This window comes from Phymastichus coffea, unplaced genomic scaffold, assembly GCF_024137745.1.
Source record: "Phymastichus coffea isolate CEN01 unplaced genomic scaffold, Cenicafe_Pcof_1.1 PCOF00003, whole genome shotgun sequence".
Lineage (NCBI taxonomy): Eukaryota > Metazoa > Arthropoda > Insecta > Hymenoptera > Eulophidae > Phymastichus > Phymastichus coffea.
Genome location: NW_026706814.1, coordinates 1,425,624 through 1,439,939, shown reverse-complemented (window position 1 = coordinate 1,439,939; position 14,316 = coordinate 1,425,624). Strand labels below are relative to the sequence as shown.

Sequence of the window (14,316 nt, the reverse complement as noted above, 5' to 3'; positions counted from 1 at the left end):
TCTGGTGGGTGGCATCCTACAAAGTAATACTCACTTGATTGAATAACACGATTCCATCGATGTTTCCACTTTTCAAAACAGTCCAGGAACTCACTTTTAGGGATAGCCTTAAGTACACTCGTCGCATTGTTTTCAACCGTTGTTTTGTCATTGAATCGGTGTCCTTTGAGTGGTTTTTTTAGTTTTGGACACAGCCAAAAGTCACAAGGGGCTATGTCGGGACTGTATGGAGGTTGTCGAAGCAATGCGATATTGTGTTTGCTCAAAAATTGCTGCACAAGATTGGATGAATGCGCTGGCACATTATCGTGATGGAGAAGCCAGTCAGCACTTTCCCAAAAGTGCGGCCGTTTTCTGCTTACTACGTCACGCAAACGTTTCAAAATTTGAACGTAGTATTCTTTATTAATTGTCTGACCTGTTGGTGCATATTCGTGATGTACAACATCTTCACAATCGAAAAAAACAAACATTGACTTAACATTGCTCAGACTTTGACGTGCTTTTTTTGGTCTTGGCGATTCAGAATGCTTCCACTGTGAAGATTGTTGTTTTGTTTCAGGATCATAACCAAAAACCCATGATTCATCACCTGTAATAACTTTGCTAAGTACATTATCATCGTTATTGACCATTTCAAGATTGTCCAAAGCGATTTCTAAGCGAATGTTCTTCTGCTCTGCTGTGAGCAATTTTAAGATGAATTTGGCACACACGCGTTTCATTCCTAAATTTTCAGTTGAAATTTCTGAAATGATAGTTTTTGCTATCCCAAGGTCTTCTTCTAGTTCTTGCACAGTCATACGACGATCTTGTTCGATTGCAAGTCGCACCCGCTCAATATTATCTGCGATTTTTATCGTCGAAGGTCGGCCAGAACGAGAATCACTATCGTCAGAAGTGCGACCATCCTTGAACCGTTTATACCACTCTTTTATTCGTGTTTTGCTCATACACTCGCTTCCGAAGGCCTGTTGCATCATTTCAATAGTTTCCGAACTCGTTTTTCCAAGTTGAAAGCAAAATTTGATGCAAATTCGTTGATCTTATTGTTCAATCATTTTTGACAATATCAAAATCCGACGAACGCGAAAAAGGTACTGTAAACACAGACACGCGGCACATGAACTATACGTCCGGCAGGTGTCAGTAAGTAACCAAAAGATTCATGAGGCTTTACTGTTGACCTTTCTGTTCGCTAGAGGTCACTCGAACACTATGGCGCGAAGATATAAACGTAGGCCCGATACTTTCCGGACAGACCTCGTGGAAGTGAGTAATGATGAAAATAGTGACATAAGACGTAATAGTTAACAGCCTCCACTTAAGTTCATTTCTTGGATGGCAATACTAAATTATCTGCTGATCATATCTATTAGTAATTTGGTTTTATTTGGAATCTATTCTCTAAATTTGAAATTGTTGCTATTTATAATACTGAGATACCTCATTCCTCTGTCAAATTTTTTACATACGAGGGGAGGTCAATAAGTATTACAAAATCCAAGAGATGGCGCTTGTCATGCTTAAATTATGATGTTTTTGGCAAGCAATACTACTAACTAAATATCATACAAAGTTTCAGCTCGATTCATTAAGACGTTTTTTTGTGAGCGTTGGTTGAACAAAAAGTTATTGGTTTATTTGAAAAATGGAAAACACAGAATTTCGAGCGGTGATAAAACATTTTCATTTGAAAGGCCTTACACCAAAAGAAATCACAGTTGAGTTCAACGCCGTTCATGGCAAGTCTGACCCTGTGTTTAAGACTGTTTATAACTGGGTAAATAAATTTAAACGCGACCGTATAACAACAAAAGATGAACCTCGTTCAGGACGCCCCATAGAAGTGAGTACGCCCGAAATGGTCAACAAAATCCACGATATGATGTTGAGTGATAGAAGATTAAAATTGTAAGAATCAGTTGAGGCCACAGGGATATCAAAGGGTACAATCATTTCAATTTTGCATGAAAAATTAGGGATGAAAAAAATATGAGCAAGATGGGTACCGCATTTGCTCACTATTGAAAACAAACGAACCCGCGTGGTCACCTCTGAGGCTCTTTTGGCACGCATACATCGTAATCCGGAAGACTTTTAGCGTCGACTCATAAATGTAGACGAAACATGGGTACGCCACTACACTCCTGTAACCAAAGAACAGTCCAAACAATGAATTACCGCAGGAGAACCAGCCCCAAAGAAGGCAAAGACAGTAAAGTCAGCTGGCAAGATTATGGCCACGGTTTTCTGTGATGTGTATGGAATCATCTATATCGACTACTTGGAAAAGGGCCAGACAATCAGTGGACAATATTATGCGTCATTATTAGTTTAGCTGAAAGTAAAAATCAGAGAAAAACGTCGTCACTTGAACAAAAAAATGCCTCTTTCTTCAAGACGATGCTCGAGTTCACACGTTTGCAGTTTCGATGGCAAAAATTAACGATTTAAAGTTCGAATTAATTGACCATCCACCATATTCGCCTGATCTGGTTCCCAGTGACTTTTTCTTATTTCTTAACCTCAAAAATGGCTTGCCGGACAACGATTCACGGCGAATGAAGAAGTCATCGCCGAAACAAATGCCTATTTTGAGGGTTTTCAGAAATCATATTTTTCTGATTGCTTAAAAAAACTGGAAGGCCGTTTAATAAAATTTATCGACCTTTAAGGAGATTATGTTGAAAAATAAAAAAAAATTACATACGCAAAACTTTTTATTCCTTCTTTTTGTAAAGACTAATTGACTCCCCTCGTACTTTGGTAGCAAAGTATCGATGAATTCGAAGTGTAAAGGTCTTGTTAATTTTCAGCCTAACTAACTTATCTCTAGTAATATTTTTTGAACTTATGAATTCATTTGTTAGACTGATAAAATACTTAATTACTTCCGAAGAAAGTATTCTTTCATAGAAAGAGAAAGTTATATATTATTACAATTATTTAGCAAAATTTTCATAAGTTTATTTGGTGTTCTTTCAATATTATTCATAACATTACTGCGTATCGGAGTAATTCGGCCGACACCAATCAGAATGTTCGCGGCTGTCAGCATAAATTATTCAACACTAAACCTACCAGAGTGGTCAAATAACTGCTCCTAAAATCCGAAAAATAAATGTTTTTAATTATTATATAATAATTATTTTGTGTTTGTTGTTTATGCTAAAGTCTGTATTAATTACAATCAACTAGAAAAGACTGTAATTGTTTATTTCAAAAGCGGTGATTTGACTGCGACTCGGTAGAAATAGGTATGTGTAATATGTCTGTAGGTTTAGTGTTAAAAGGGCGAATTCGAGAGATGTAAATGCTCTAATGACTGAATAATGCACCGGGTGTATGCACCAATCGCACGTAAACTAAAATTCGGGATACGAAGAGAGTCGGGTTTGAAATCACTGTGGCATGATCTTAATATTAGGCATTCACTCAGCAAACTAAACTGTTGATACATAAATACGAATGATTACAAAAGAAAAAAAAATATAATATGCACCATTAGCCGAGACAAAATCTAAGTAACCTCGTACTACTAGTATATCAAAGCAATATTTACAATGTAACGGAGAATCGGCCGTTCCCGCTTAGGTAGCTCGCGGTCATCCGCACAAATTATTTATTTCGAAGATTCGGTAAGCAATAGACGTTCCCGCGACTGAATAACGTATCGAGCAAAACCACGTTAAACGCACGTTTCAGAATTCGGGATGAGAAGTGACACAGCGGCGAATAAACACATCAGCGGATTAACACACTAATCCTTTATTCGTCAATAATAGGTTTACAAGACGGCGATATCACGCCGATAGACTACGAGCGGCACAACAACAAATAGCGAGTGTGAAGGTGAATCGGTGGCTGGTCAGCCTGCCAATTCCCTTTTAAGCCTAATTATTAGAATTAATGCCCGATAAGCAATTCCATCGTTAATGTGGCCGGCGGGGTAGCTGGCAAATCTGCCACACTTCAAAAACAATTCATGGCTTTTGCATCACGATAATGCTCCTGCTCACTCATCTTTGCTTGTGAGAGATTTTTTGGCCAAAAGCAATACCACAATCATGCCTCAGCCACCATATTCACCGGATTTGGCCCCATGTGACTTTTTCTTGTTCCCAAAACTAAAGAGACCTATGAAAGGACAGAGATTTGCAACGATTGAAGAGATAAAGACTGCATCGCTGGAAAAGCTCAAGGCTATACCGAAAAGTGCTTATGAGAAGTGCTTTGAGGATTAGAAAAACCGTTGGCATAAGTGTATTGTATCTGAGGGGGATTACTTTGAAGGAGACAACATAAATATTGATGAATAAATAAATATTTTTTCTTAAAAATACAAAGTCACCTTACTTTTTGAACACACCTCGTATTTCTTCTCAAATCATGCTTTCTCGCCTCTTTGTTTACAGAACCTCTGTTCAGAACCGCAATAATCGCTTAAAAATAATTTATTAATTTCGTCGTTGATTACAAATTAAAATGGTAAGGAAAATCAAAACTAGAACTTCATAAGTTTCATAAAAATTATGAATAGGTGGTATAATCATTGTATTCATTTTAGATCTCCTATACAAGTTAGACTTTATTTCCAGACGGTCCACCGTAAATAGTATCTAAAAATCTAGTTGTATTGGAATAAATAATTAAAATGTATTCATTTTTGTCTAGATAGATTACCGGGCAATAATAAGAATTCCCAACTTTCCCGATGCATATTTCATTGCCTTATTATTATGAAAAAGTATCAAAGATAAGCTAAAATTAAATATTTTTCTCGAGAAACTTAAATAGTGAATTATTAACTGATATTTTTAATACTTACTATTTTTTTTCCCTTTTATGTTCAGTTGTATATCATAAAATGTTTCCATTCTTGTTGATGTGTAATCGATATTTTTACATTTTATAAAAGACGTCATTTTACCTTCAAAGAGCTTTGGAACAGTGCCTTCCACGCATGTCCCTTTCATTTTACTCTCTAACTTATCAAGCAACTGAAAAATATAAATAATATGAAATGATGATTAAATATTGAATCGATAATAGAATAGAAAAGATTTTATCTGTAGAATAATTAGTCATTCAAATTTAACAATTACTTTCAGAAATTGAAAAAATACCATTTAAATTAATTCTTATAACTAAATTAAAGTTATTACAACTAAAAATTAGTTCATTTTATTTCATGATAAGTATTTCGACTTTTGAGAAATTTCAATATATAAATTTAAGAATAAGGTAATGAAAATTTGAATCATAAAAAAATAATTTATTGTATTAAAATATCTCGCTCTCCTCTCACTAATTATTTTGTAAAAAAAATGAACTGATATGAATAAGAGTCACAAGAGTTTTACCTAAAATCATTTTTTCATGCAATGAAGTATTATGTAATATCCAAATATCTGTTACGTCTCACATCGTATTTTTTTACGAGTAGTTGCATCTTTTAACATCACGCATACGATTCCGAAATTCAAGCTCTTAAGAAATCAAAATTTTGTATATGTCCACAGGAAATCATTGAACTCGTATGAACTCTCACTACAAGCGAATGTACTGCAGAAAAAATCTTGTACTCAGCAAATAACGATGTAGCAAGCAATGTACTACTTTAATTATAGATATCGAAAAATGATCGATTATTAAAGGCCTTGCATACACTTGAAAAGTCAGGTCTTACAAGTTCTCTTGAATGATTTATATCTAGAGCTCCGTACCTTGCCAGTTCGACGATTCAGTGTCATTTATATTTTTACTTGAATTAAAAATCTTTTGCTAGTAGAACCGTAATAGAAACCGTTTATTATTTTTTAATAAACATCATATCATAACCTAAAAGTGCAAAAGAGACTATTTTTTTTTTCGTTTTTGAACGTTCCTTACATCGGTAATTTCCATTTTAGTCAAAAACTGAAAATAATATCCGAAAGGGCAAGTGGTCTGCTTAAAAAAGCACTACCTAATTTTTTCAATTAAAATTTTTGAAGTGGAGATATCGTTCTTTGAAATAAAAAAAAATAGGAGTTTCCAATGGTAGTATAAAGTACATAAAAAATGATCTGGGGTGTGCAAAAATAGATTAATAATTCATATATGAGCCGTTTATTTTGAAAGTGACCTAACTCCGTTTTTCAATTTTCTGCTGCTTACAATGGTTACATGTACAACTTCATGTTATTTATCAGTGACGCACTTCAGATTGCTTATATTCAGAGAAAATACGATACATTTTTTACACATAAGTTTTCCGAATTAATTGAACGTATATTTTTAAATTCATTCTAACGCAAAACTTTTAATATCTTGATTTGAAGATGAATGGAGTTAGGCCACTTTCAAAATAAGCGGCTCATATGATCTAAAAATTCCAGTTAATAATGTAATCTACACAGGCAACACTTACAACCTTAAACAGTCAACAAATTCAAAATGTCTTTTGCGTCACATCACGAACTTCAATTACTGAGTTATCCAATAACGTAAAATATGCATGAAACAAGAGTTGCGAACATTCAAAGTCACAAATAATATGATCTCTTTACACTCCGACAGGTTAACGTCCAATTCAAACCTCAAGAACCCTAGATTCCTTACACACACGGCAGGCTAACCCCAAAGCCAAACCCCAAGAAATCTAAGCTTTTTTTCTATTTCAAAGAACGATATTTCCTCTAAAATTTTAATTGAAAAAATTAGGTAGCGAAAAGGAAACGGTTGAAACATGTAGTATTTGAAATGATAAAAATATTGTCGGCAATCAATTGTAAAACTCCCAAAATTATTTCCTAAAATATCTGGGGGATTTCAGTGAGGAACAAGGTGAAAAATTTCACCAAGATTTGAAAGAGTTGGAAAAAAGATATCACGGTGTTTGGGATGTAAACATGATATCAGACAATTGCTGGTTCTTAAAAAAATATACATCAAATGTACATAAAATAAGATCTCTTTCTAGATCTTTTGCAAACAAGAGTACACGTTGTTCATGATTATTAATTTTTATAATTGAACTATTGATCAGAATACGAATTCCAAATTCAGTTGTAACATGTTCATTTATTCATAAAATATCTACGTAAACATCCATCTACTATCTATTTCCTTTTTTGCATGTATTTCATATGCCTCTTTTTAAAGACAATAGTCTGATTTGTTCACATACCAGACTCCTCTATGTTTTTTTTTAAAGTCTCTAAAGTTTTAGTATTATCTCTTATCTTACCTCTAATTCAGATTTTCAGAAAATTAATATGTTAATGCAGGAAATAAATCGTTAAATGCATTAAAAATAAGATCTTTATTAACTCACTAATTTTTGTATTAATTTCTTCGTAACAATTATAACCTATTACCTTATTTAGCATAATCATTTCCAATTTATCATTCTTTATCGGTTTTCTTTTTTTGAGAACCTTCAATAAACTTCAATTGATTTTTTATTTAACAATATCGCATAACTTATCTCATACATACATTAAAACATTACTTTCTAATGGTTTTATTGCTTGAGTAGCTGTTTTAAAAAGTTGAATTTAATATTTAATAAAGGTGACACAATGACTAGAAATAAGATAATTTAACAATGTTTATAAATCTTGGAATAAGCTTGCCTGACAGACTCTTAACAAACCTTTTCTATCTAATGTTGATTTTAAGTATAACTTACAAAGGAAACATGAATACTTTGTGGCTCTTTGTTGACCTAATAAAATACTGGCTATTTTATAATTTTAATTCATTAGCTATTTTTAAATATGATACTTTAATTTTTCGAATAGAGAATAGAAACTATTAACTTTGTATTTTTCTTGTTGTGTAACGCTTTTTTTTCTGTTTTTAAAGATTAAAATTTCAACTTTCTTAAAAAATATTTTGTAAATTAAAAAGCCTAAAACTTTATATAAAGGACTGAGCTTTGGTAATAATAATTTTTTTTTATTGCTCAATGTACAGCCTTCACGGCCTTTTACATAATGTTCCACTTTTACATCTATACTTACAACTAACACTTAAACACTACGTCTGCTACTTCTATAATAATATAGTGTTATTGTTATAATCTCAAGATTCGCGCTCGCATACTTTCCCTCTCTCCTACCCTCCCTTTCAAAAGCTCGCTTCTACTCTTACTCAGGATACCCCTCATCACCCCTCGATTTAGCCAACTTCTCGAACATGTAAATATAGTTGCATCTTGCTCTATTCGGGCTTCCCTTTAAGGTTCTAATTAGTTTATTCTCTTTCTCTTCTCTCCTGCCAGTAATTTTTTGATTTTCTAACTCCCTCACCCACCTTCCCCCTATTTCCTCTTTTGCCTTACTACATTCAATCATATGCTCTAGGTTTTCTTCCTTTTCTCCGCAGATTCTACACTTACTATCTTTATACCCTTTCGCCTGCTCTCTGCCCACATTCCCACACCTTATTCTCGCCTATTGCTCTTTTACCCCCCCCTGGAACCTTGCTCTCTTCCCAATACGCCTCTTCTCCCACCGTCTCTTTTAATTTTCTGTAAAGCCCGTTGTATTTTCACCCATCTATTTTACCCCACAAGCTTTGAAGTTCCTGCTCTACTTTTCTTTCCAGTCCCCTCTCTATTTTACCTTTTACTTCTTCTGTCTCTCTTTTGTCCCATATCATTTTTAAAATTTCCCCATTCCCTACTCCTTCTAAACACCTCTGTACTCTCCTTCCCCACTTCGTCGGATTTTTGTTTAGTATGCCTCTCACTTCCTCTCTCAGACATATTTTTGTCCATCTTCCTTCCTCCATTTATACTATCTCTGCCAAGTATCCCATTGCTCTCCTTGCAGTCTGTAATTCCATCGACGTTCTTCCTGCTTCCATGGCTCCAATATAATTTGGTGTGTTACTATTTAATCCCATAGCCATTTTTAAAAATTTCCTCTGTACCCTCTCAAGATTTTCCCATTTTTGCCACCCCCAGATCTCTACCCTATATAAACACTCCGCTTTTATTAAGCTGTCAAAAAGATAAAGCCTTTTTTTTAGGTTTTCAATTTTTGCTCTTTTTACGATTCCCCATGTCGCGTTGATTGCTCTGGTTACTTTCCCTGTTATTTCGTTTATATGTGTTGAATTCCCGTTTTTCTGCGTAAACCAGTACCCCAGATATTTAAATTCTTTAACTACCTCCACTTTTTTGCCCTTGTAAGTAAATTCCCTCTCCCTACCTAATCTTTCATCACTGCAAATCATCAACTTGGTTTTCTCTGTGTTAACTTCCATCCCTATCTCGTCGCTAAAAATCTCCGTTTTCCTCAACATTTCCCTCAGCCCCTCGTCGTTATCTGCCAATATCACTATGTCGTCCGCGAACTTTAAACAGTAGAATTTTTCCCCCCCACTACCGTTCCTCCTACTTTTTTCTCTTCCCAGATATTATCTATATCGTCGATAAATAAACAAAATAAGCTAGGGCTCAGGGGGCATCCCTACCTAACCCCTTGGGACGTCTCGAAGCGCTCTGATAGTCCCTCTTTAGCTATTACCTCATTCAAAGTATTTTTGTATATCTTTTTTATCATCTGCAGCATTTTTCCTCTTACCCCCTTCTTTTGTATTTTTTCTATCATTTTTGCTCTGTTTATTCTGTCGAACGCGGTTTAGAAATCTATAAAACCTAGATATAATTTCCCCCCTTCTGCTTTAGCTTATTGCCTATAATCGAGTTCATTACAAAGATATGCTCTCTCGTCCCCCTTTTCCCTCTGAATCCTGCTTGGCTTTCCCTATATATATTTTTACTCTCTGCCCACTCCCTAATACTTCCTGCCATTATTTTTGCTAATATTTTGTAGCTCACGTCAAGAAGTGACACCCCTCTGCAGTTTTTAGTCTCTTCCTCGTTTCCATTTTTGAATATCGGATATATTCTCGCTATCTCCCAACCTTTTAAAATTTCGCCCGTGTCCCATAGTTCATTAAAAATTTCTATTATTGTTTCTGTCCAACTATCCGGTAGCCCCTTTATAAATTCGATCGTTAGTCCGTCCTGCCCCGCTGCTTTCCCGTTTTTCATTTGTTTTAAGGTTACCCTAAATTCCTTTTCCTTTATCCTTCTGTTTGAAATATTCTCTGCTTCCCCTTCTTCCACCTTTTCGTTCGCGTCTCCCCCCTCGTTCGCGTTTCTCTCCTTGTTCGCGTTTTCCTCCCTACTCGTACTATTATTTCTCTCTCTTGTTGCTCCAAGTAAATTTTTGAAGTGTTCCGCCCACTGTTCTTTTTTAATGGTTTCCCCCCTTCTGATCCTCCTCGGTCTTTCTTTATTCACTACCTTCCAAAATTCCCCCATGTCCCTGCATGCTGCCATAGTTTCAATTTTTCCCTCGTTTCTCTTTCTTATCTTTCTTGCTATCATCTCTTTCAATTTGATCTTCTCGCTTCTCCACCCCTCCCTCTTCTCCTCTGTTCTTTCTTCTCTTCACTTATCCAAACATTTCCAAACTTTCTTTTTCTGTTCCCCTATTTCGCTTTTTTTGTTTCTGCTCGCCCTCCCTCCTCCTCCGTTCCAGTTCAATTTTAATTCCTCGGCTGTTGTTTTTATATTCTCTACCAATAAGTTCCATTTTTCCTGTGCTGTTTTCCCCTTAAGCTCCTCCGCCCTCCATTTTTTCCCCATCAAATCCTCATATTTTTCTGCTTTTTCTTTCCTCCATATGAATCTTTCTGTGACTTTTTCTGTCCTTCCCTCCCTTTCCCCCTCCCTTTGGTCTTCTTTCCCTATCTCGAAAATTACTAGCAGGTGATCTGTTTCTATCCTTGTTACTATTTCCATCCTCGTTACTAGTTCTGTTAAACCTGTCCCCCCTTCTACCACAAAATCGAGGACCGATGAGCCCGTATCCCCAATAAAAGTAGATCTCCCCCCTTTATCCCCCTCCGTGCATCCGTTTTTTATCTCCGCATTACAATATCTCAAGCTTTCTAGTAATTTTGTTCCCTCTCTGTTCATTTTTCTATCTTCCGAATTTCTCGTTTTACCCTTACTTATTTGCTCGTTCCCCACCCTTACATTAAAATCCCCTGCTATAATGAATTTTTTCTTGTCAAATGGACTCCCCTCTATCAATTCTTTAAGCTTCTTAATCATTTTGTTAATTTTCGCGTGATTATAAATCGTTATTACATCAATTTTTTCTTTACCTAACGGAATATTTCTTATCACTACCCCGCATTCCCATTCCTTAAACTCCGCGTTTTTGCCTAGCTCCTTCTTAATCCCCACCAAAACCCCCCCGCTAGTCCGGCCTCTCGTTTTTACCCTAACGGCTGCTTTCGTTTCCCATCTATACTTTTTGTTCAATTTTTTGATTAAATTTTGTTCTTTACTTCCTTCTACCCACGTTTCCTGTAACAAAATAATATCGAATTTACTCAGAAAGTCTCTGCACTTTAATATATTTTTGCTCCCTGCTATATTCCACGCTACGCACTTACAACCTACCCCTCGTTGCTCGCTAGTCTCTTCGTCCGCCGTTGCTCCACTCGCTGGTCCCTCCTTCTCCTTGCCATCTTCCTCTGCTGCCAAACTGCCGGTTTTCTCTTCTGAAATCGTTGCTTCTACATTCGTTCTGTTCTCTGCCGTGGTACTGCTCCCTGTTTCCCTGCTGTGGCCTTCTTCTCCTCTCCAGCTGCTCCTCTCCCTCTCTCCTGATCGGAAAAAACATCCTTTCTGTTGTCTCCACTATATTTCCTCTTCTTTCGTCCCATATGCTCATCCTCCCGTTTATTTTTATTTTTAAGTAACCCACTTACACTTGGTTATGTTTCTTCCTTTCATGCTCTGCTATCGTTTCAATCCATTCCTGTACTTCTATTTCTCTAGGTGTTCTCTCTTCTTCTACTCTTATTCCTAGTTTTTCAAAGTGTTCCGCTTGCTCCATAAATTCAATTTTTTCTCTAAAGTGTTCGAAGGTCAGTAGTAATCCTCCCCTTAAGGGTTTCATCTTTTCTATATTGTACTGTTTCCTTGTAGTTCCTAATATTATTCCTTCTATTTCTTCTTTTAATCTTTTTCCCGAATTCCTTACTCCTCTAATAAATACATTGTTTTTCCTGCTCCTTTTCTCCTTCATTTCATATTCGTACTCTCCTAATTTCATTGCGTCCGGTTTGTTTACTTTTGGCTCTTCTCCTCCTTCCGCGTTGCTGCTATCCCTAGTTCCTTGCTGATCGTCGTCTGGTCGCTGTGCCTCTTCCATTTCTTGTTCCTCGTTGCTCTCGTTCTCTACGCTCTCGTTCTCCCTTTCTCCTTCCTCCCTCCTACACCTACTGTTTCTCTTCGGTTTGTTTATTTTCGCCTCTAACCTCTCTTCTTGCTCTCTCATTCTTTCTTCCATTCGTTTTTCCATCTCTGCCAATTTTTCGTCAAGCTTCTCAACTGCCCTTCTCACCGTTTCCTTTGCTTGTTCCGCTGCTTGCTCATCTATCCTCCTCTGCTCTTCCATTTTCCTTATTCTTCTTTGTAGTTCCTTTAATTCTTCTCCTTCGCTGTTGCTGCTATCGTCTCTCGTGTTCGTGCTCTTTCTCCCTCCTCTCCCATCCTTGTTCTTCTCTATCTTTTCTCCGTTTTCTTCCTTATCGACCTCACCTGTTTTACCTTCTGGTTCCTGCGCCTCTTCCACGTCTTTCCCGTCATCCTCTTCTTGCTCGGTTTCCTCATCTTCATCGTCGCTGACCTCCCCTTTACTTTCTGTCTTCTGCACTATCTCACAATGCTTCTCTTCCTTTTTGTTGCTGATCCTTATGTCAGCCTTCCTCGGTGGTGAACGCGTGATTTTGTCGTTTTTCGCGAACCCAGCTTCGTTGCTCTCCTCTTCTTTCTGCAAGTACGCTCTTATGTCAATTTTCTTGTTGCCTTTCTTCTCGTTTTCCTGTTTTTTGGGCCTGCCTCTGCCCCTCCTTAGCGTCCCCTGCTCTCCCGCACCCGCCTCCGCATCCATGTTTGCTGCTTCCATAACCTCACTTTTGCTGCTCCTCTTATTTTCACTCCTCTTCTTCTTATCTTCTCTCTTCCTTCACTTTCTTTTCACTAGGTTGCTAGATCCATTCTTTCTCGGTATGCCACTTCACTTTTCAACTATTTTTGCTCAGTTTTGCCTTATTTTCACTACTCAGATTGCAGCTCACGTCTCACATGCGTCTTTCCCGCTCGAGCTCGAGACCGGAAGTGCTGAGCTTTGGTATTAATCTTACATTACAAAGTCCTGAACTCTTTATTTTTCCATCAGATGCTAGTTTGGTATCTACAAGTATAGCCATGAATAATCCTTAAAAATTTGCTTTTGATATTATTATGTAAGTTCTTAATGATTGTGGATTTTTCTCAGTCTTCTCTGGTTCACTTCGCAATTGGTCCTATCTTTCACAGAAATATAATATGCCACGGATTTTAGAGTACTACAATTAGGCCTTAAGGGGTTCATGTTAAGAAGTATAATTATTTGTGAAAAAAAAATTATTTTACTGTTTTTTAGTGTTTGGACACTATTTTGAAAAAAAATGGCGCCAGATATATTCATTCTGAGGTTAGATTCTAAAAAAGCGGGAAAAATTACTGCGGAATACGAATTTTGGAAGAAATCGAATAATTCTTTCATACACAAAACAACGGGTGAGTACTTACAGAAATTAACGGCATTTCATTTTAACACTCACGAGGAAGGCAAGGAAAGTGCGTGGAACCGATTCCAATGAAACTGATATGTGTATTTTTTTAACAAAAAAAAAGCGACACGTATTTTTTTATGTGCTAATAAACGGTTAAAAGGGGAAAAAACTACCCTCAAAGTTAAACATCAAAAACCGTTATTTCAGTATAACTTCTTTCCTCTACACGATTTTTTTCTGAAAACAACTGGTAAATGTTTGTTACTGAATAAAAATATCATATAGCACACCAAGGTCCGCAGGAATGGCATCTTTTATTTTTCAAGATGGCGAAAGTTATTTTTTTCTTGAATTTTTGTCTCGGAAAAATAAAAATTTAATCCAAGGTCATCGAAACTTATATTGTCCTAAAGGACATTGAAAACTAAAGTACACGTATTTCGGCTTTTTTTGTTGTTATATGGTATAAGGAGTAAACTATCCTGAGATAATTTTCATTCTTATTGGGGTAAAGTGCCGTAGATTTCAATGGAATTTTGGTCGATTATAAATTTTCAGAAAAAGAAGAGATGAACATTATTTAATACAGTGATAAATGTTTTAAAGGGGTGAAAACAACACCTCAAATTAATCTTTAATGAACATGTTTCAGGGTATCTCTACTTCTACACA

General features: G+C 36.2%; 1 protein-coding gene across 1 annotated transcript in view; it reads right to left on the bottom strand.

The window, feature by feature from the left end:
* Positions 1-14,316, bottom strand: part of LOC131665443 (ubiquitin carboxyl-terminal hydrolase 7) — a 957,589-nt gene that overhangs the window by 612,768 nt on the left and 330,505 nt on the right. Inside the window, exon 8 of the mRNA XM_058937325.1 lies at positions 4,832-5,003. Within this exon, the coding sequence (XP_058793308.1) occupies positions 4,832-5,003 (172 nt within the window). The remainder of the gene's footprint in view (positions 1-4,831; positions 5,004-14,316) is intronic.